General features: G+C 40.8%; 2 protein-coding genes and 1 long non-coding RNA gene across 4 annotated transcripts in view; 1 reads left to right on the forward strand and 2 right to left on the reverse strand.

Moving 5' to 3' along the window:
* TTC17 (tetratricopeptide repeat domain 17) overlaps positions 1–317 on the reverse strand; it is a 53,818-nt gene extending 53,501 nt beyond the window's left edge. The window contains exon 1 of one of the 2 annotated variants that reach the window (XM_079950792.1): positions 41–317. In XM_079950792.1, the coding sequence (XP_079806918.1) occupies positions 41–283 (243 nt within the window). In that variant the 5' untranslated portion in view covers positions 284–317. The remainder of the gene's footprint in view (positions 1–40) is intronic. The other variant, XM_079950793.1, reaches the window with a different exon arrangement.
* Positions 196–6,603, forward strand: LOC307202842. The gene is made up of 2 exons (XR_013833030.1): positions 196–323; positions 6,238–6,603. It is a non-coding gene; the product is annotated as an uncharacterized lncRNA (long non-coding RNA).
* API5 (apoptosis inhibitor 5) lies at positions 2,748–21,984 on the reverse strand. The gene is made up of 14 exons (XM_079951733.1): positions 21,785–21,984; positions 20,157–20,318; positions 18,987–19,080; positions 17,156–17,221; positions 16,004–16,155; positions 14,847–15,053; positions 13,829–13,933; positions 13,311–13,400; positions 11,694–11,875; positions 9,988–10,081; positions 9,270–9,326; positions 8,630–8,706; positions 7,205–7,341; positions 2,748–4,996 (listed from the first exon to the last, which is right to left on the reverse strand). Exons 1-14 carry the CDS (start codon positions 21,851–21,853, stop codon positions 4,917–4,919), a joined length of 1,572 nt encoding a protein of 523 aa, XP_079807859.1. The 5' UTR covers positions 21,854–21,984; the 3' UTR covers positions 2,748–4,916.
* Between the last annotated feature and the right edge of the window lie 509 nt (positions 21,985–22,493).

Here is a 22,493-nt window from a genome sequence, read left to right on the forward strand (position 1 = left end):
GCGACGGTTCCCACAGCGGCCAGAGGAGCCCCTCCCTCACCTGCTGCTGGATCTTGCCATCCTCGGTGACCACCCAGTGGGTGGTGGCGGCGCCAGGCTGAGCCGCAGAGCCCAGCAGCAGGAAAAGGCCCAGCAGCGCCCAGCCCGGAGAGGCGCACGCCAGCCCTCGACCACCACGCCCGGACACTCCTGCTGCTGCTGCTGCTGCTGCTGCTGCTACCGCCATCTTCCTCAAGCCCGGCCTACCCGCGCCACCCGGAAGCGGATTGGCCTCCAGCGCCATTTTGGAGAAGGAAGTGTGCGCGCGCTCAGAAAACGTAGAGGTACGAAAAGGTGTAGACTCGCGCGAAGCCCGAACTTGTAAGCTTAGATGTTTTGAGACGCCGCTGTGCGCGGATGGATTCTCTGCGGAAGCAGCATAGCAGCTTTTTCTGCCCTCAGTCAACTCGCCTTGTAAGTGAAGTGGGAGAAGCCAGCTCCCTGTTAAGACCACAAGTCCTGCGTGCGCGTGTCACTCTAAGTTTCCTCCTCACCTATCTCTATGTGACCGGGAGAGGCCGGAGGAAGGGGAGGAGAGCGTTGGATCAAACGGATGAGGACGTCTCGCGTGGCTGCGCCCCTGAGAGCGGGAGGCGGAGAAAGAATGTGGCGAAAGGGGGCGTGGCCTACAAAAGGAGGGCGCCGGGAGTAGAGAAGAGGCCGCGCCCTCTACGCATCCTCCGCCACGCCCTCCCACGTGCTGCTCAGAGGCAGCAGCCAATCGCAGGCTCGCAGCCGCTGTCATCGGAAGGTGAATAGGAGGCGCGCTCTTTTTGTTCCGCGAAGGGAGCGCCCGCCAGCTGGCTGACCGCGTTGCAGTCCTTTGGTTGCACCTGTGCCTTAGGCTGCAATCCTGTGGCCGCTTTCCCGAGAGGAAGCCCTTTTTCACAGAGGGCCAGAGTAGACGGACTGCTTCTGACATGGGACCATGTGCCCGTTTGGAGGCTGCTGCACCACCTGCCCGTCCGGATGGAAGAACATTTCAGGCTGCCCCCCATTCTGAAAAAAACGCCCCAGCAACAGCAGGCCATATAAGAGATATACTGACACAGGGGCCGAAACCCGTGGCAGACATAATTACCTTGGCCCCGTGCCCACTATTACAGCATCGAACAGAATCGGGCTCACCTGCATTTATTCCAAAGAATAAATGCCCTTAGAAATGACAATATTCAATAAGTAGCAGGGAAACATTTCAGCCTTGCTAGACACTGCTGCTAATCTTAGAAGCTGTTAATCAAAAACAAGGTTCTTCCTCAAGGTAGGAAGTGAGTTACTCCCCCATTCTGCATCTAATCAATTTTAAACTGGTATTTTTGTACTATATTTTTGAATTTTTAATTATGACTTTAGTAAGAAGGAATGGACCACCTTTCCAGTATGCATCTATAGTTAAATGGGGCTGTTTAATGTGTGCCATGTGCACAACACATTAAGTTATCTAAGGCATTCAACAGCTTGAATACAGTGGGGATGACAGGGTCTGTCACTTGACAGGATGAACACTTGCACATGCATACCCCATTACCAAATAGGACTAATTAAAGATACAAGAATTTAGGGATTTTCAAACCAGAATTTAGGAATATTCCTAACCATCCTGAGATTTATGTACTGTAAGTCATTGCATCATTGAAAAGACTCATTTGTCAATGGCTAAAGATTAAACATAACTGCAGGACCAGGAATATAGCTATGGATTATAGAATACCCTTAGAAATACATAGAATGGGTGATTGTGTGAGTGGACATTATTACATGTCCTTCCCCCTCTGATCCGAGGCAGACTACATTAAAACACAGTATTAAAAACAATGTACCATCTCAAAAATGTAAGGTAAAGGTAAAGGTAAAGGTACCCCTGCCCGTACGGGCCAGTCTTGACAGACTCTGGGGTTGTGCGCCCATCTCACTTAAGAGGCCAGGGGCCAGCGCTGTCCGGAGACACTTCCGGGTCACGTGGCCAGCGTGACATCGCTGCTCTGGCGAGCCAGAGCCGCACACGGAAACGCCGTTTACCTTCCCGCTGGTAAGCGGTCCCTATTTATCTACTTGCACCCGGAGGTGCTTTCGAACTGGCAATCAGTAGAGTTAGAAGATCCAATGACTTAATTCAGTTTAAGGCAGCGTCCCAATAATGTCTACCAACATGGTCTTCTGGCATGTTCATTCCTAACTAGGGAGGCCAGTAAGAAAAAAAGAAGACAGAACCTTCCCGCACCTTTAATAGTTGTGTAGAAGATGGAGTGGCTTGTCATGAAAGCTACACCTGCTGAAATCTCTGTTCACAACGAAGTGCAGGAACCCCCTCCCTCACCTGGCCATCCTACTCACAATCTGCCTATCCAAAAGCACTGTAAATTTGATGTGAATGACGAGGAAGAGAAAGGATGTTGCTGTTGTAGGAAATTCTCTATTGCACTCTTACCTTCTTCAGATGAACATTGCTTTTTCTATGCAAAAGCACCATGCTGCAAGTGCATTATCCCTGGATGACTGAGCCAAGTAGAGAATCACCAACACCCAACCAAGCTCTTTTAAGTGAATTAATTATATTTAACTCTCTTTTGCATCACACCCAACTCATAAGAACACACAAAAATGGTTTACGTTTAGATTATCCCTAAAACCTAGAGATGACATATTTTGTTAGAAGTCCAGTGTGTTTTCAGGAAGTTATCATTTAAAAAAGACAAAGCAACAAGAAGTCACTAACAAAATTACAAAATGGATTTATTGCAAAGGCATAAAGGAAATTTTACAAAGAGAATGTGATTAATGGGTGCCTCCAAAAAGAAGTAACTGCAGCCACAACAAAAAGTGAAAAAGCTAGCTGTTTCTAAGGACAATCTGCACATCATTTATGAATAGAAATAGTTTTTAGTCAATTTGTTACCTAGGGGACCCTCCCCACTACCTGTCCAAAGATACTTGGGCACAGTAGTAATTACTGAATGCCCATCCTTAAAAATTAGGCTTTCACATTATTAAAGGACCTCAGATTGCCATGGTAACCAAAATATGCAGCATACTGAATTAACCAAAAATATTTCAAAATCCATTTTGATCAATTATTTGTACTTTGACCAGGCCAGTTTCTAAAACAAAAATCTGAATAGATGTAGATGTTTCTCCTTAATTAGAATCATGTTTGTGGCCATCGAAAGAAAAACGAAACAAGGTTGTACACATCAAGGCTTCACCTGCAGTTCCATATTGGTTTAAACAGTCATGGTTTGCCCTAAGGAATCCTGGGAACTGTAGTTTGTTAAAGGGTCTGAGAGTTGTTAGGAAACACCTATTCTCCTCAGGACTGCAATTCTGAGAGTGGTTTAACAATCAGTTGCTTTCCTTAGGGAACTCTCAGCCTGCTTTACAAATTACAGTGCCCAGGATTATTTGGCAGGGGAAGTCATGACTGTTCCAAGTGGTATGATACTGCTTTAAATGCATAGCACAGATGGGGCCCAAAGAATGATTAAAATGATTTATTTGTCCAGTTTATAAACTGTTTCTCTCTGATATACATGAGGCTTGCTGGAAATATGCTTTGTACAAAATGTTGGTTTTCAGTACAGGCATCAAACTCTAGAGGGGAATGGGGGGTGATGCGAACAATGAATATGCAATTTTTTAAAATAAAGCCTGACACTGGGCAACTTAAACATTCCTGCAGTGTTATAAATTTTCCTATGATCTGTTACTGATATTGACATTTTATGCTGCTCACTCTTCCTCCTCCCATGCCTAAGGACCCAACATACATTTTTAATGGGAAATATTTTTTGGGGAGTTGAGAATCAAGTTTGCTACATCATATTATTTTAAATAAAATATCTAGAATCCTTATCACTATGATGATTCCATTATTATGTAAGAATTACCAAGATGTTTTAACTTTTTACCCAAGTGCAACTGAATAGCAGTAATTTCAAGTGCCTAATGCCATGCTTAATATTTGTAAACACAGGTATCTAACTAATTAAAAAAACAAAAAACACAAAAACAAAAGAGCTTCTTCTAAGGGCTAAACTGATCCAAGCTCTTTAACAAGAAAGAGTTATTACAGCATCACAAATTTGCCATTCTTGGGGTAGCATTTCTAGCAGTTTTATTCTTTTTCACTATAATTTTATGGCATATATATAAATATATATATGCACACACACATTTATAGAGAACATTTAAAAAGCCATTTGCAAAACACACATTATGTTACAATATATGGAGAAGAGCAAAATGTGTTCACATTAACACCTGGTCTTCCCTGCTCCCTCCCACCCTTCCCAACCAGTAAATGGACTGACTTATGATAAAGAGCACAGATTCTTCTGCATCCATGTTGCACATTTTAAAAATCAAGGATTCCTATCAACAATCAGTGCTACCACTGGTAGCCTATACTACTTTTTCTGCAATATCATTCTTTCCCACTTACTGCAAAAAAATAAAATAAAAATACGATTTTGTCTGGAGAAGGGTTACTGCTGATTTCAACTTCAGTTATAACATTTCCACCTCTTATCTAGCATATGAAAATTATTGTACACTAAGGAGCCTACTTTGTATAGCCATATTTATAGATGAATGTAACATCAGCAGGAAAACCCATGCTTTCTTCCTGAATAAGTCTTGAAGAAGCTTAAAAAACAAACCCAGACACAAACTCAAACTGCCAGCTGCTAAACATCCAAAAATACAGTTGTAGCTTCACTGTGGGTGAGTCTGCAGTCCATTAGAAAAGTAGATCATACATACAAAGGTATAAGAACATTTAAATCAGTCTTTTGCAGAAGACAGTTCTTTAAACAATGCAGCCCTCCAGGCAATTCGTCAAGACTTGAAAGATGATCATGGCAATGAAAACACCATTGATTTTAGTAGATTCTTCCACGAGTGCGATTACCACGGCCACCCCATCCTCTCCCTCGTCCACCACGGAAACCACCTCTCTGCTCTGAAAATAAAGAGAAATAAAGGTCTGTTTTAAAACATATAGATCTCTGATTGACTAGATGGAAAACAGCAACTACCCCTAGTTATAATTCTAGCTTTTAAATACAAGTGGGACTTAAACAAACATGACAGTAAGAATTGCAACATACTCTCTAATCAAGTAGATGCGGAGCCCAACTGTGTGAAGCAAGACCAGTAAGAACCACACCAGCTCCCAGCGCATACTGCCCAGTTCACATAAGGCTTGATCCACATGGTCATTCTCCAAGTTACACAACCACTCAAGGGATAGGACAGTGTGAACCTGCCTTTGAATAGCTTTTCCTATGGTAACTATATTTCAAGTCAGAATATAAACCTGCTCGTATGTGCCTCCCAACTCTGAAACAAGGCTGAGTATGAAATATTTAGCATGTTCATGTGTGCTACCCCTCCTTATCCAGTAAAACTATTTTAACATCAAAGTCTCTGATACATAGAAAAAGTAGTAGTAATCCGTATAATTACTCTGTATGTACATATTTTACACATACTGCACGTCTGTTGTTATCATTATTTCTTAACCATCCTTTACTCTTAAGATCACAGGCTGAGTTACATTAAAACATACAAACTTGAGATAGTGGAAGGTATAGTCAGCAATTTACTTCAGCTTGCAAGATGTCTAAGCTGAACACAAACTTGAAAATAGGCGCTTGCCAGTTTAGCTATGGTAATAACTCATTCCAAGAAAGGTTTTGCAAATGGCAAGTCAATTGGCTCTCTCCACCCCCCCCCCCAATTATGCTACACAGGTACAGGTTAGAAAATAACTTTACCACTTATGGAACATGTGACTACCTGTATATTATTAAGTGTTGGAATCAAAGGGGACTATTCTGGATGTGTCCATGTCATAGTTTCCAGTGTTCCTCATTATGCCTGCAGCCATTTGCAACATTAGACAAGCCACTTACAAAACTCTGGGGAACTTCCGATGAAGCACTAATTGCCAATATACACTTATGAGACTCTTTTGAATCCAGACAATGTCTTTGTTAAGTAAACAGATTGTATATGAAAGCACTGATTGCATATGAAAGCCAAAGTTTGTGAATGAGTATCAAACATACCATTTTTTTAGCCCTTAACTGAACGAGAAAGCTGAACAATGCCTTTTAAAGAGAAAAAAATGTTGTGTGGAAAGGGCATTAATTGAAGCTGCTTATAGTGATCTCTCCAATTCTTATTTCGTTTCTCCAGCATTATAGTAGGCTGCAGTCCTACCCTACTGACCAACAGTGGCAGAGATTCATTGAACAACACAGCCATTGCCACTCCTACAGCCCTGGCCAGGAAAGGTGGGAGGACAGATCAAAAAGCCTTTGTGGTGCACCAGTGCTCAGGCTGGCAAAGCAAAGAAGCCTGGATCAGGTTGGTTGCTATCATATGAGAGCTGCAGGGTCTACATAGTGTCTGGCATAATGAATACGAGTTTGGATTGCTATTTCATGAAAGAATTAAGTGATGGCATGGAAGACCTTCCCATAAATCTGAATGAAGAGTTTCCTATCATGTTACAACCCCCCCCCCCTTCCTATTCAATGTGAATAAAACCTGACTCAAGAATTGGATGTGACAGGTTGAAATTTTATACAGGTAAATGCCAATGAGACCAAAAATAAATATCTTGTACAGTGGTGCCCCGCAAGACGAATGCCTCGCAAGATGAAAAACTCGCTAGACGAAAGGGTTTTCCGTTTTTCGATATGCTTCGCAAGACGAATTTCCCTATGGGCTTGCTTCGCAAGATGAAAATGTCTTGCGGGTTTGCTTCCTTTTGCTTAAAGCGCTCCGCAAGACGAAAAAAATCACAAGACGAAGCAACTCGCGGAATGAATTAATTTCGTCTTGCGAGGCACCACTGTACTAGGCCACAGACAGGAGACCTGAGGCTTTCCAGATGTTGCTCGACTAACAACAGCTGCAGTCCAATAGCATCTGGAGGGCCACAGGCTTGCTACACCTGTCTAGACATTGTTCAATATGATATGTAAATCAAAATCATGCCAAGATTGTATCTCGAAAAAGCCCACACAAAATTCATGAACAGGAATACCAGAGAACAACACCACCCAAAGGCAACAGAGCCTGGCAACTCATTTTACAGCACAAAACAGAATCCTATTTCTCCCCTGCACAGAATAACACAATCTCTTGCAACGCTTACCATAAGAAAAATTTCCCAGGTTACTACTGTATTTCCCACTGGGTGGATTGTATATCTGCCTGGCATCCCTTTTTGGTCCTGCTGGAGCCTTCTTTGTTGGCAAGTCTGAAGCTGCATCCTCACTTGCTCTTTTTTGCCTTCAAAGAAAATAGGGGAAAAAAATATTGCAGAGACAAGTAAGACTTAAAAAAAATGAACCCAATATGTACAGCAATGGAAAACTTAATGAAGGCTTTTTGTATAAAGTTAATTTACAGACATGCAACATTAATAGCACAGAACAAAAATTCCTAGCATTTCAAAGCAAGAAGATTCCTATTACCTTACTCTCTAGCTCATTTGTTTGTAAAATTAAAAATTAAAATAAAATGAAAGCGCTCAGGGCAAATATGACACAAAATTGAAAAACTGAACATCACCTTAATAACCAAAGCTTCTATTTTTCTTAGAGCAGAGGTAAGTAACCACAGTGCTCTCCAGATATTGCTGGACTCTCCAAGCCCCAGCCAGCATAGCTACGGGCCAGGGATGATGGGAGTTACAAGTCAAGTAACATCTGGAAGACACCATCTTGGTTACCCTGAGTTTGGAAAAGCCTGCTCCTCTGCAAGAACAGGTGGGCTTTTACTTTTATTTCCAGACACCAATAGCAGAAAAATATAAAAGCAGCTTGCTTATTTTTATTTTTGTAAAAAGAAAAACCCACCATCTGCTTATTCTCAAGTAAAGAAGATACTAGGTAGCCTTATGTTTTGCCTAGAGAAGAGGTGACTCCTAGATTAGCCATCTTTTTTAGGACCAAGATGCCAGGATCCCAGGCACTGCATATGGTATTCTGCTCAGACATGCAGTATTTGTAGCTCTCCCTATTCTAGCAGCAGTAGTCTCTGAAAGGTTAAGGACTCTTTGGAGCAGCTCCTCACCAGGAGTGGGTACTTCTAGAAGGAACGCAAAGATTATCAGCCCCCTGTACTTCTCCTGTGTGCATGGGAACATGTTACCAAACTTCTCCGGATCCCAACCCATCGCTCTCTCTCCAGAGTAAAGTTATTACAATTGCTGAAGCGACTATTTGTTTTGCTAAATAAAGTATATTCTTTTTAAAGCAGAGGTTAGGTGGCCATCTCTAGCTGAGATTCCTGCATTGCAGGGTTGGACCAGATGATCCTCGAGGTACCTTCCAATTCTACAATTCTATTATTCCTTTTATCTTAACTCTCCTTTGGATGTTCAAACACACTGACTCAATCATTGAATGTATACAAAATCATAACTTGTGCAGAGTAACATTTTTGGCATAACTTTATAGATGTATAAATAGATTTAAAAGAAGATTCCAACATTACATTAACAGAGATCTGCTGGAGGGCAGAAAGACAAGAGAGAAATACATAAATAGTTGGAAGTCATTCACTGCTAACTTACCCAGCTTCAGATTTCTGTACTGGTTTCCATGACAGCGTCACAGTGCTCTTGTATGAAGGGGGAATGTGGAAGAGATCCTAGAGACAAAATAGGAATTATATGTTTCTGGGAATAGTACTTTAAACAGCTGAATAATAGATGTTAAAAACTAAAGTTCCCCAATTCAAAATTTATTGCATGATGACAGATTTCCTGGATTTAAAAAAAAAAAATCACTCCAAAATCCACATTTGGGGAAATCCATCGTTAGGATCAGCATTAAGTATTAATTCAGTCTCTCTCTCACTCACTTCTCTTTTATGTTCTTGTAAAGGATTTGATCAAATTCCATTGTTTCCTGCACTGTTTTTGAAAACAGACTAAATTTCCCTACAGGTTTAGTATAATGCTCAAGCACAACAGGGTGAGGAAGGAATCTACTACATTTAATAATAATAATAATAATAATAATAACAATAATGCAACCCATCTGACTGGGCTGAGCAGCACCCAGCAAAAGTTACTGGAACAGTATTACTGTTTCCAGAAAGAACAGAGTTAGGGCCACAGAATTGATTGGTCACAAATAGCTTCAGGACTACTATCTTCACCAAACCATCCTTTTTAAACAAATCCAGTAATAAAATATAGAAGGGCTTACCTTGATTAAAACATTGATGTTATTTGTAATTTTCAGTGCAACCACTTTAATTTTGTTCTGCAAAAAAGGAGAAAGGCTATCTTAGAAATGTTAAAATTAAATTGTTTTTAAGTCTATATTTAAGATGTTTCCAATGAAGCTCAGTGCATTCTTTTCTTTTCTTTAAATGAACAACAACACTGAGGAGAACTATTTTCCATCTGAAACACTACCAGTTGCTAGAGTCTGGAATCTTTCATGCATAATCACATGCACATGTAGTTTAGTTATGGCCCTCTGGCTTATGTGGAGGATTGGTGCAAAACCTCCCCCCCCCGCCCCTCTTGCTACACTTCTAGCAACACACTGCTTTTCTGTTCTCTGTGAAACAGAGTGGATGCATAAAAATAGAAGCGATACAGTGACACACTTCAATTAGTTCAATCCAAGGGTGCTTGCTTAAGTGGAGAGATACTTCTGCTCATGGAAAAAGACACCCCCGATTTTCATCAATTCCCCTTTTGTGCAGCTCCCATATCATATCCTGACAGTCTCACCACCCTCGGGAGCAGATTTTCAGAAGGCACAGGGCAATTTGGAAAAACTATTTTTTGTGAGCAACACCCTCAGTTACTACTGATCAAAGCCACTGTCACGAGCTTTATCCATCAGACTATACTGTGATAAAATCATTATGGTAAATTCAGCTAAGGTACTGTCGTCACAGAGGACTACATACCTCTTCTGTCTTTAATGCTTCTCCTGTTTTGCCCTGGAGCGCCAAACGAAGCTGTCGGATGTAAACCTGCAGTCCTCTAGCAAAATACTGTAATCTTTAACAAAAGAGAATAGCTGAACAGTAAGTTATGCAACACACAATGAAATCAAGATGATAAAAAGGAAAACTGCTAGTATCTTGAAAAAAGAAAAGCCTCAACAGAAAGACATTTGGCAAACTGAATTTGCCTAAGTAAGAGACCTTATGTAGAATGTCCTAAATAAAGGTGTCTCTATAGAGGAATAAACTTTGGGGTAGATTTATGAATCAAGACTTTTTAATATCAAATATAATTTAAACATCAATCAAAACCAAGAACATTTTACTGAGAGAAGCGGAACTTTGATCCTAAACCTTCACTGCCTTGAAGGATATTTCCAGGAGAAGAAAAGGCTAAGGTGTAAACCCTACACAAACCCAGAGTGGAGTCCCTTTTGACGGATGGATAGTGCCTTGTACGTCTCCTTCCGGCAACTCCTGCAGCCAAGCTGGTGCCAAATGTGACTAAAATCAAAGTTGGCTCTCTAGTCTACCGGGGGTCCTAGTTGCGACAGCAACCATGAAAAATTTCCCATACTGACTTCCAGGTAACCATGGAATGGCAGTGGACGGCAAGCTCTGATTTATAAAGGGGTTTATATGTTTATGTTTTTATTTCATTTGTATATGTAAAATAGAAAATGCAAATATATGTGAAAAACTTCCCATAATGCCAATTTTAAATGCTGGGTAGACTCTGTGCTGCTTGGATCACTGGGTCGGGAGGGAATCAAAGTGTCTAAGGCAGGTGTTAAGGATGGATCCTACCCCCAGGATGCCAGATGCTGTCACTGACCATGGAGAAGATTGTTCTGATGCTGAAGAGAAATCTGAAAGAATTATGTAATCTTTGGCATCTAACCACTCCTTTATCAATTTTAGAAACTGATTATGGAACAAAGGCATGGAGGAAATCTCACATGGAGGTTAGCAGAAAACCTCAGAGCAAAGCCCTAACCTAGGGTCACCAAGGGACACAAATGTTGAGATCCACTAAAATCCACTAAATAATCCTTAGACACATTTCGGTTACTATTGGTCAAAGTGCCATTTGATCTGAGAATTCGGAACATGTGAGCCCTTTATGAGTTCTTCAAGAGCAGCTTAAATTGCAGTTCAGTATTAATATGCTACAGGTCACGAACACAAAGGTAATTCTTTGTTGGAAGCATTACAGCTTTTATACTCGATAAGCCTTCGGTGCATATTAAAAAGCTAAAGGCATTTTGTTTCACCGCCCAGTAAACTATTCATTTCATTGCTATATAAGTATAGGCTAGTTTGAGTTACAGAAAGACAATATGACATATCCAACAAGTAGCTTTTAATAAGAAAACTGAGAAGAATTCTCTCATTAATTTTAGAGGGCCAGAAGCAAGTTTGAAATGTCAGTTTGGGGCTATACAGCTATTCTGACATAGACATTTCCCTATTGCCCTGAAAACTAGGAACAGTATCTTCAATATTTTCAGTCTGAAGTTTTAGTTAACCTTTTCTATTATTGGCTAATGCTTGCTTATTAATCATATGGTTAATTATAATTGGCAGAGAAAAGATCAGCAGGATTCTACATGACTCCATTACTGCTATTCTAATGAAGTCTGCACATGCATACACTTTAATGCTACCTGATTTTAAAGTCTTTCACTTTCTCTGTGTTCAGCTTGGCTGTCAGGAAGTCTGGAAGTTTTCGACCTAGTTGATGAAAGCTATATAACAAACACTCCACATAGCTGAACTGCAATTTGGGCTCTTCATTGCCAGCGTTCTCCCCATTCTCCGCTTCTTCTGGAGGGAGTGGCATGTATTCCTGAGAAACAGAAACCAGAAGAATTGACACTTGTTACTTCATCTAGTATTTAAGATGTCATTGGCTCAACTATGTATTCGTTACCAAATCTCCTTCCGAAAGAGGTTCACAAACATGGTTGCACAGCCAAGTATATTTAATCCCAACCGTCAGAATTAGGGTGCAATCTCAAGCCATATTTGTCCTTTTAAAAACCAGAACACACAAACTGCCAACATTTCCCCTATTATTCTGTCCCTGCTCCTCCCTTCTACTTCTCCGACTGAGTAAAGGAGGTAGCAGCATTTTAAATGTTCCCTTTTACTTCACTCAGTCAAGATTAGTCGGCTTTTGTCTGCCATTTTCCACTGCATCTTGACCTCTGCAGAGTGTTTATCCATTCCAGTGTCCCTGCTCTCCTCCTGAATCTCTCCTCGGCAGCAAGACAAAGACATAGGCATATATTCAGATGGAATTCATTCCCATTGCCTACTACAGGGGTGGGCAGACTCTTCCCCAATTTCATATTGGTGAAGGGAGACCAGATGGAAACATGGGGAAAGGGAGTGATTAAAGAAGTGGTGGTGGGAACCCTCGGTAATCAGACCACAGGATAGAGACTTTTTTAAAAGGTGTGTGGGGTTATTGTTAGCTATTGTGATACAGTAGTACCTCGGGTTAAGAACTTAATTCATTCCGGAGGTCTGTTCTTAACCTGAAACTGTTCTTAACCTGAAGCACCACTTTAGCTAATGGGGCCTTCGGCTGCCGCACAATTTCTGTTCTCATCCTGAAGCAAAGTTCTTAACCCGAGGTATTATTTCTGGGTTAGTGCAGTCTGTAACCTGAAGCGTCTGTAACCCGAGGTACCACTGTATATATTTTTGTGTTTTTATAATTTAAACCACCCTGTGATCTTTGGATGAAGGGCAGTATGCAAAACATTATAAATAATAAATCCTCCTCTTGCAGTCCACTTAGAAGACAGGAAGACAGAGATGGGAAGACTACACCCAGCCCCACAAATTTATGGCTCCCTTACAGATTACACCAAGGCAGGGGGCGGGGGAGCCCAATGTTGGAGGATGACAACAGTACCCCACCTGTGGTTTGGTGGTCTAGCTACCAAAGCTGGACACAATTTGGGAGTCCATGCCCTTTACTATTGAAGCCAAGCATGTATTTCCTCCCGGCTGCTGTTCAAGCATCTTTCAAGTGCTGTGCTATCCACAGAGAATTGAACTTCTTCACACTTGTAAACACACTGTGTATGAAAATTAGTCAACATCTGGTGTTCAAATCTGCTAAAGCAATTAGCTATTACAACATGGTTCTCCCTCTGGAAGTACTATCATTACACTAGGTGCTTTTCAATTCGAATAAAATAAAATAAAAGGCATAATGAAATCTAATTACAAACTTTCACTCTCTCTCTTAAGACTAATAATCCTCTTACCAGTAGTTTATCAAAAAGCTTCTTCAAATTTGATTCTAGCTTTTCCATGTCTCCACAAAAGGAGCTCATCTCAGCAAGCAGTTTCAGCACCTACAGTGGGTGGGGAGAGAGGAAAAAAGCCATTGGAAAATTAACAGTTGCAACTTTATACCATGACAATTATAAAAAAAAGAACAGATTTTAAGACAGAAAGAAAGGGCTTATTCCTGGATATGGCAGTGCAAATCAGAAAATGTGCCTAGAGGGTGGAAGATAGTGCCTCCTGTAGGATCTTAGTTGAACAGCATTCTTTCAGGCTGCAGACTATATGCATAAATTGTTTGAATTTTGTTCTGCATAGCAGCACACATGATAAAAAAGCAAATCTATGTAATACTTTAGGAGAGAGTATAAAATAAGACAAGCAGAATCAGCCTTGTCAGTGGTCCAAATTAGCAATAAATTTCTTCCTATCTTCTTTTGACATACCTTGCATACCTATAATTCAGGCTCCATGAGATATTTCCAGATTAGCTTACCTCTAACTGTATATCAAGGCCTTCAACTGGGGTGGTCAGGGAACTCAAGTTTGGCAGCACATGCTCACAGAAGTAAGTGACAAATCTTGTGGAGTGAACATTTTTCTGTAGAAAAACAAAATAGCAGCTGTAACAGCAACATTTTCTGCACAATTCCAATTTTTCATTTGATAGCAGCTAGCACTAAAAGCCTTTTTAATCACAAGATCATTAAGTTAGCATACTACTACATAAACTTGACACTGTTTTCCAAGACTGAAACACCTTCAAAGATTTTAGACAGCAAGCATGCTCAGATAAAACAGTGGTGTGATTTACATACAGTGAGAGATAGGAAAGCTACAACTCTAGCAAACAGGTACCTTAAATGGGTTGGTTACCTTTCTTTAAAGCTTTAAACTCAGCTTCTTTTAATTCCACTTGGTTTTTAATCTGATTTGAATTTTGTTGTCTCCTCCCTGATTTGTTTTGGTTAATTTTATTCTACACTTGATTTTAATCTATCTTAACTAGATTTAATTGGGTGATTAATCATACTCAGGGTAGATCCAATGAAATTGATGGCCTTGCTCAATTTATTGGGAGAGTCCTTGAGGGGACAAAAGTAGCATACAAGCTATTTTATAAGTATATATCAGTGACACATGCAACGGTCTTGCAACTTTTCACAGTCATGTACAGTTGTACCTCAGGTTACATATGCTTCAGGTTACATACGCTTCAGGTTACAGACTCCGCTAACCCAGAAATAGTGCTTCAGATTAAGAACTTTGCTTCAGGATGAGAACAGAAATCGTGCTCCGGCGGCGCGGCAGCGGGAGGCCCCATTAGCTAAAGTGGTACTACAGGTTAAGAACAGTTTCAGGTTAAGAACGGACCTCCGGAACGAATTAAGTACTTAACCCGAGGTACCACTGTATTGTAATATGGGATAGTCATTCTGACACAACCAATACAGCCATGCTGTATTGTCACAACAGTCACAACACTTAAAAAACAAAACACCATAAATACTTACTGAGAAAAGCGGGACTGCTTGACGAGTACACTGTAAGAGTCTATCCACACAATCGGGGTCAGATGGATTGAAGGTCTGCTCAAGATCAGCTTGTTCAGCCACTAGTTCAACTAGCTGCTGCCGCCCACTCACTGTCTGCAGGCTTTTCAATCCTGATAGTATCTTCATAAATAAGACAAACTCCTCTCCTGTCACATCCTCGAGCACCTTAAGAAAAGAGAAAAATAGAAAAGAATGAAGAATCATACCAATGCAGGTGGGAACAAGTGCCCATGTGTTATTTTTCCTTGCAAATGATCATTCCTCGCTTAATTTTTTTACAGCACATTTCAGTGTACAAACCATTTTAAAAAGCTCTTCCTTTAGTACTAAAGCTTCCATGCAATAAAAGTCAAATGGAATGATCTCCCCCAATGCTTCATATCTGAGCAGAATTTGAATCTTGGGCGAACATTCTGAATCCAACACTTTGTGCATTATGCCACACAGAACCTAAGTGCTGTTGCAAATTAACTTGTTTTATTTAATACAATGGGTCTAAGGCTACAAACCTTTGTAAATTTACCTGGGCCAAACCCCTACTCAGTGGGACTTTTCTCTGAGCAAATATAAAAATGGGATTAAGGAACAATGGCTTCTCTCCATCTTAAAATAAATGCTAGCTATCACTTGGATGCGTCTCCACCACTAAATGGAAAATGACCCTTATGTGGCTGTGAACAAAACTGAATATGAAGATTATAGTCTTTTTATTAGCAAAGCTGATATTCAATTTTAGATAATGTAAAATGTAAGATTCAATAGATGTTAGATAGGTAACATTACCAAGTGGATTGACAACGTGTTTCCTACACATATGGTATGTGATTTATTCCTCCAATTCCAGTATCACCCCCCTAGATAGCTAACTTAGGTATTCTCCAAAGCAGACAAAAATGTTTGTAGTCTTGATAGTTCATTTTTTTTTGGGGGGGGGGGATCAGCAACCACCCAACAGGAAAAATAGCATACCAACTAAAATGTTTCAGAATCTTGAACTGGTGAAGCAACACTATTAGCTGCATTTTTAATTTACACCCATAGGTGGTACTTAATGTGTTCTGATAGGAAGCAATTCTGTTATGAAGAACGTAATTTAACTAAACTAATGTACTCACTTTCTTCGATTCTGTTAGTACGAGTTCTTCTACTTCTTTTGTTAACACCTCTTCAGGCAGTGTTTTGAGTTTTGTGGAGAGGAATTTGATGGCTCTTTCTCGTACAATATCCTCTCCTTGAAGAATCTGACTAAATAAACCACCCAGTGTTCCTAAAATAGAAATATCACATAAGCATCCCTTTACAATTGAAAGGAATATAATTTTGTTAGATATTTGAGTATTCCAAGTATATGTTATATAACATATGTTATATGTTATAAACACCATCTCCAACTCCTCAAAAGATTTTGTCAGCGGTGTCTCCAAATTTTTTTTACACATCACTTGGGATGACAGGCAAACTAATGCCAGTGTACTGGAAGAAGCAAAGATCACCAGTGTTGAAGCAATGATTCTTCAACATCAACTTTGTTGGACTGGTCATGTTGTGCAGATGCCTGATTATCACCTTCCATAGCAACTACTCTATTCCGAACTTTAAAATGGAAAGTGTAATGCTGGTGATCATCAGGAGAGGTTTAAAGACTCTCTCAAGGCAAATCTTAAAAAATGTGGTATAAACACCAACAATTGGGAAACACTTGCCTGCGAGTGCTCCAAATGGAGAACAGCCTTTACTAAAGGTGTCATAGGCTTTGAAGACATTCGAGCTCAGGACAAAAGGGAGAAACGTGCTAAGAGGAAGGCACGCTTGGCAAACCCTCACTGTGATCAACTCTCGCCTAGAAACCTATGTTGCCACTGTAGAAGGACATGTGGATCCAGAACTGGCCTCCACCGTCATTTACGGACTCACTGTTAAAACCGTGTTTATGGAAGACAATCTTACTTGGCTACAAGTGATCGCCAAAGAATAACATGAGTCAGCTACATGGAAATGGCATAAATAATTGTAAATGTTATATACCACATTAGTAGAAAAAATCCTGTTGCTTCTAAAAGATCTATACCCTCCTCTGGAATAGCTATCTATTGTAATACACAAAATTATATTCTTTGTATCTTTGCAAATTGTTCTATTATTATTGTCAAAAAGATATTCAGACGTAACTATTCCGTATCTCCCAAAAGATAGTCAATTCTCATCCCAAAAGATCCAACAGAGCGTACAAACAATTTATAATTGTCAGGATATAAGGCATACTTTACCTTTAGCATCCATCTTAAATATGCTTAGCAAAGCATTGTTAACCAAGTTGAATTCTGCAGAATCATCTGGGGAAAAGAGAAAATTAAAGATTAAAAAATATTTTTAATTCTAGCTAAATAAAGTGAAGCACTGGAAATCGACACAAACTAGAATCTCATGTGATAAGAAATTATTCAAAGAACCAGGTGAAGAATGAAAGTGGCAAAACCATCGTCTGAAAAACAGAAGGCAGATAACATAGCAGTACAAATACAAAGCTGCATCAGCTGTCTTATGTTTATTCCCTTCCAAGAAGCATATAAAACATTCCCTGTAAAACACCATGCACAATGATAGCATAATAATAACACTGCTTATTTTTTAATATGCTTTTTATTAGTTTTCTTGCTTAGCAAACACATACAAGAAATTAACAAATATGATAAACAAAAAACAAACAAACAAAACAACCCCATACATATATCCATAAAACCATATGTTCTTACAAAAGAACTTATGCCACCATATTCTTAATTCCCAATTCCTTATCTTCCCCAATAGACTTCCATCTTCCTCAAAGCGGGTCTGTCTTATCTGATTAATAAACTGCTTCTTTAATCATTTTGCCGTTTCTTCTGTTATCTGAATACTATTCTTATAATCCATATTGTGGTTTGCAAAAATTAATCAATGCATGTCCAGGTTTTAACCTGAGAGCACTGTTTTTAAAAATATTCTTTATAAACTATAATATTATAAATAATTTATAATTTATATATAACACTGCTTATTTTACAACAGAAACAAACAAAAGAAGCAGAATACAACAGAAACAAGCACAAAGACAACAATTCTAGATTCAGGTAGGTAGCTGTGTTGGTCTGACGTAGTTGAAATAAATTAAAAAATTGTCCAGTAGCACCTTACGAGACCAACTAAGTTTGTTCTCGGTATAAGCTTTCGTGTGCATGCACACTGAAGAATATCTGAAGAAGTGTGCATGCTCATGAAAGCTTATACTCAGAACCAACTTAGAAAGACAACAATGTTTAATCAATGGGCAACATACAGCACCACACAAGCAGACCTCCCCCTTCATTTATATCCCCTTGCACCCGCCCCTCTGCTCCAGAGGGAATCTATTGCTTTAGGTGATAGGGGCAGGAGAAGGAATTCATTCTGCCAATAGTGTACATTCCACCAGTGAATAGCTGGATTTCAGCCAATGTCTAGAAGCCATATACATCTATCTATCCCATTTAACTGTGGGAAGCAAAAAGTTTGATTGCAACATGTGAAGCAGCATTGTTTACAACAAACCTATGCAGCTTTTAAGACAAAGACCTAGAGGTTGTGGATACTTCTTCCCCAAGAAGCTAGCATGAAGAATTCCTGCACTAGCCAGAGTAGGTGTACCAGCTGCTGTGCCAGTGCACTAGAAGAGGGCACCTTCTAGTGAAAGACACAGAATGGTAGGGGTTCCATTTGGTTCTGAGGCATGCCTGTGCTTTTCTGCCTGCAATGGTACATTAGCATAGCCCTTTCCTGCACTGTGGACTATGTACCTTTTAGCACGAGTCAAGATTGACAAGCACCTTTTAGAATGTACAGATTGCCAGCTCCCTGTACATGTTGAGTTTTCAATCAAAGAAGGGTCAGAGTGTTTAGAAATTTGAATGGTAGGTAAGACAGCAAAAGTTATGGGCTGGTGAAGACTCCTAAAATACAGAACTGCAAATATTGACATGGAAAAAACAAGATGGTTAAGGAATACAACCATAGCAATGAATCTATAACCTTGCTCTGATTACACCTTGTAAGGTTACAAATACAAACACCAGTCTCTTCTACCTGACTGAAGAAGTTGGGTGAGTATATCTGCCACTCTGGGGAGGTTGTCACCGGTAGCAAACTGAGGTAATTCTTTGATTGCTTGGCGCCGGATCTATAAACAAAACAAAGACACACACATTCACCAACCAAGGAATTAAAATTCTCTTACACAGATGATAAAGCTTCCAAAAAAAGGTTGGGAAAGTCACAACACAATCTATTGTCTGATTGTGCTGTCAGTTTTTATGTTCACCGTTACTTAATTGCAAGAGGCCTAAGGCTACCATGAGGCTCCGCTAAGGGATTTAGCCTGAAATCCTATATCAATGTACCTGGGAGGAAGCTCCTCTGAAAATGGGACTTACTTTGTGGTAGATATGTAAATATGACATGCTTATCTGTCATTAGATCATCACAGTACAACAGATGAACAGTCTAAAAGTCACATCAATATCTACTGAGGTTAACACACACCCAAATAAAACTACAACACAGACAAGTTTAAAATGACAAATTTCCTCTTGCACTGTTGCTAAACATTTTAACAACTAAAACAGATTTAAGGATGACCTTTTCTGTACAACTTTCTCACTTTATGTCATTGTTTTGTAAACAGGCAAAGATGATGTAGTTTCATCCTGCCTTTGGGAGTCATTCCTGTTTTGGTTTTGCTAGTTTGCATTGTTCTTTTGAAATTGGTATTTAAATTATTTTGTTAATTCATTTTAAATTTTACACCATATATGTTGGGAGCACATGTTCAAGAGAAGCTTATAAATTCATAAATAAACTACTGTATATGAAAATACTTTTTGAAAACTGATGCCTGTGCCTAAATGAAGTTTGTATGAACCCCAACTCCTGATGAACAGGTAAAAAAGGTACCCACACTTGCTCCCAGATGATTATATGGTACATTTTTTTAAAATTTAAAATACACTATCAACTTCCCATAATTTTGTTTCATAAAATAATTTACTAATCAATTGACAAGCATGCCAATCCTGGTTAAATAACCCAAAGATGTAATAGCAGTTTCTCCTGGTTTAGACCTTATGAGTGAAAAGTGTTCTGTTCCCCCACAATTTTTTTATGGTTAATCTGATAGTGGGGTGGGGATGAGAGGGGAACGGATGAAATCAGAAGGAACAAGAGGCAAGTGCTAACTGCCGATGAAAAAATACTTACAGAAACATCTTCATCCTCACAAAGGTCCAGTTGGGCATTGATAGCTGAATCTGCCAGTTCAGGGAAATGTTTGAAGAATTTTGGAATAAATTGTGCTGCTAATCTCTTCTCCTTGGCACCTCCCTTGACACCATCCAAGATCACCTGGTAAGCATCTTTGTGCTAAGACAGAAGATAGAAACTCTCTGCTTTATGCAGTTAACAGATGCAATAATCTACTGCAATATCAGAATACTGTTATAAGGCTCTGAATAAATTTATATATAAAGAATGAGATATTTATAGCTTAGGCATATCCGAGAGTATATCACCACTATCCACTGCAGATCTCACCACCACTACTCATGTGCCAAACAGAACCCATAAAGTTATTTTTAGTGTCTGTTAGATAACTATAAAACTACTTTTCCTAAAAGTCTAAGGTTGCAAACCAACGCCCATGTACATGGGAGTAAGTTTCACTCAATTCAGTAAGCCATGTATAGGATTGCATTGCAAGCATCTTCTACAAATACTGCAATATCATCCTATTTGTCCTAGCTTTTGGGGAGCAGGCTTAATCAGGGAAAGAGCTGAACACTTTTACCATTATGTGTGCAGTGCTTAATTTTAGACGGATACTTTATATGCTCTTCATAACCTACTGCTAGGTGTCCCCAAGTGTTGGAGGAGACAGAGCCATGGATCATCGCGGGTGGAAGTATAGTGCAAAAAAAGATGATCCCCCCCCCGGGTCTTTTACACACATCAAGGTACAACACAGCAAACACAGATGTTTACAAGAAGAAGAGCTGAGGGGGGGGGACCCTGTGTTTGTGAGTACAGTACAGCACTGGGGAAAGGGCATCCCTTGGGGCAATGGCGTTAGAAGAGGATGCATGGCACACAAGTCTCTAAGGCCACAATTCTAAAACACACACTACTGAACACAGGAGGAATGGTAAGTAAACATGCATAGGGCTGAGCTGTAGGGATGCATACTCACGACAACGTAATGCTACATGTTATACAAAATGAGATGTTATATCGCATCACTTGCGACTATGGATTTCTGAATGAACGCCCACATCAACACGACTACAACCCTGCCTCTATAAGCAAGCGCAGCAGGCAGCACATGGTATGCGGCGGCCGCAATTCTAAACAGGTTTACTTTTGAGGAGGAAAAAACCCGTTGAACTAAACGAGCGCTGGGAGAAGCGAGCACGGGATTACTACACTGCACGTCCCGTCCCGTCCCCCCCTCACAAAACACCTCTTCTTTAACCTTTTACGAAAAAGAACCGGATTTTTTTTTTTTTAAGCAGGCCTTTGCCAAGAGCCTTCGGCCCAGCCGTGATTTCAAGCTCCTACCCTCAGGTTGTTTAGCTAAGGAAGGGGCACCTTCTCAATGGAAGATTTCTAGCGGAGGGGGAGGAGGTGCCCCCCAAAGGGGGGGGGGGTCCGAATCCAGACTCATGACGGGGGGAGGGAGGTGAGCAGAGGCAGAGCGTGGGGAGCCTGGCTCGTCCTCCTTTCTCCCCCCCCCATAGCCGCCTCCGCCGCATAAAGGCGCCCATGTTCCCCCGCCGCCGCCTAGGCCCAGGAGCCCCGCGCGCAGTCCGAGCCGCCCGCCCTCCCGCTCGCACCTCGGCCGCGGTCTCCTTGGCGTCGGCTAGGATGCCGTAATTACGGTACAGCTCCTCCACGGTGGGCATCGTGCCGCGGATGGTCCTCTCACGGCCGGCCTTTCTCGCTCTCTCAATCTCCGGCTGAAGCTGCGACGAAAACAACCGCTTTCCCTTTCACGCCACCTCCAACCCGCGGGCGGAAGCGAGCGGAACCGCCTAGTCAGGCCGCGCGCGGCTTCCGGCGGCGGTGGGAAGAGAGCGCATCTGCCCCCGTCCTGCCTACAGCGGCCCCTGCCGTAGCGGAGGTGTCGTTGCAACCGGCGCGGAAGCGGAGCGAGTGATGTCAGTCACATTCAGGAATCTCTTTCTCGTTCGCCCTTCTGCTGCGGTCGAATCAGGAGCCGGCTTCCCGCTAGGAATGCTGATATTCGTCAGCCCCTTCTTACGTAGAAGGTTCATGTGCTACCATTCTTTATTATTATTATTTTAAAAAAGGTGAATAAAGGTGCTACTATGAGGGTGAAAGAGGAGAGCGCAAAATGTGGTCTGAAGCTCAACATCAAAAAAACGAAGATCATGGCCACTGGGCCCATCATCTCCTGGTAAATAGAAGGGGAAGAAATTGAGGCAGTGAGAAATTTTACTTTATTGTGCTCCATGATCACTGCAGATGGTGACAGCAGCCACGAAATTAAAAGACGCCTGCTTCTTGGGAGAAAAGCAATGA

This window comes from Podarcis cretensis (genome assembly GCF_951804945.1).
Source record: "Podarcis cretensis genome assembly, chromosome: 1".
Taxonomy (NCBI): domain Eukaryota; kingdom Metazoa; phylum Chordata; class Lepidosauria; order Squamata; family Lacertidae; genus Podarcis; species Podarcis cretensis.

What these genes read in the sequence shown, in the direction of transcription:
- API5 (XM_079951733.1), bottom strand. Translation starts at nt 21,853, where the DNA reads ATGCCCACCGTGGAGGAGCTGTACCGTAATTACGGCATCCTAGCCGAC. An exon ending in AAGCAGTCCCGCTTTTCTCA is followed by an intron (nt 13,934 to 14,846) that starts GTAAGTATTTAT and finishes GTTTTTCTACAG; the next exon opens with AAAAATGTTCACTCCACAAG. An exon ending in GCCTTGATATACAGTTAGAG is followed by an intron (nt 13,401 to 13,828) that starts GTAAGCTAATCT and finishes CACCCACTGTAG; the next exon opens with GTGCTGAAACTGCTTGCTGA.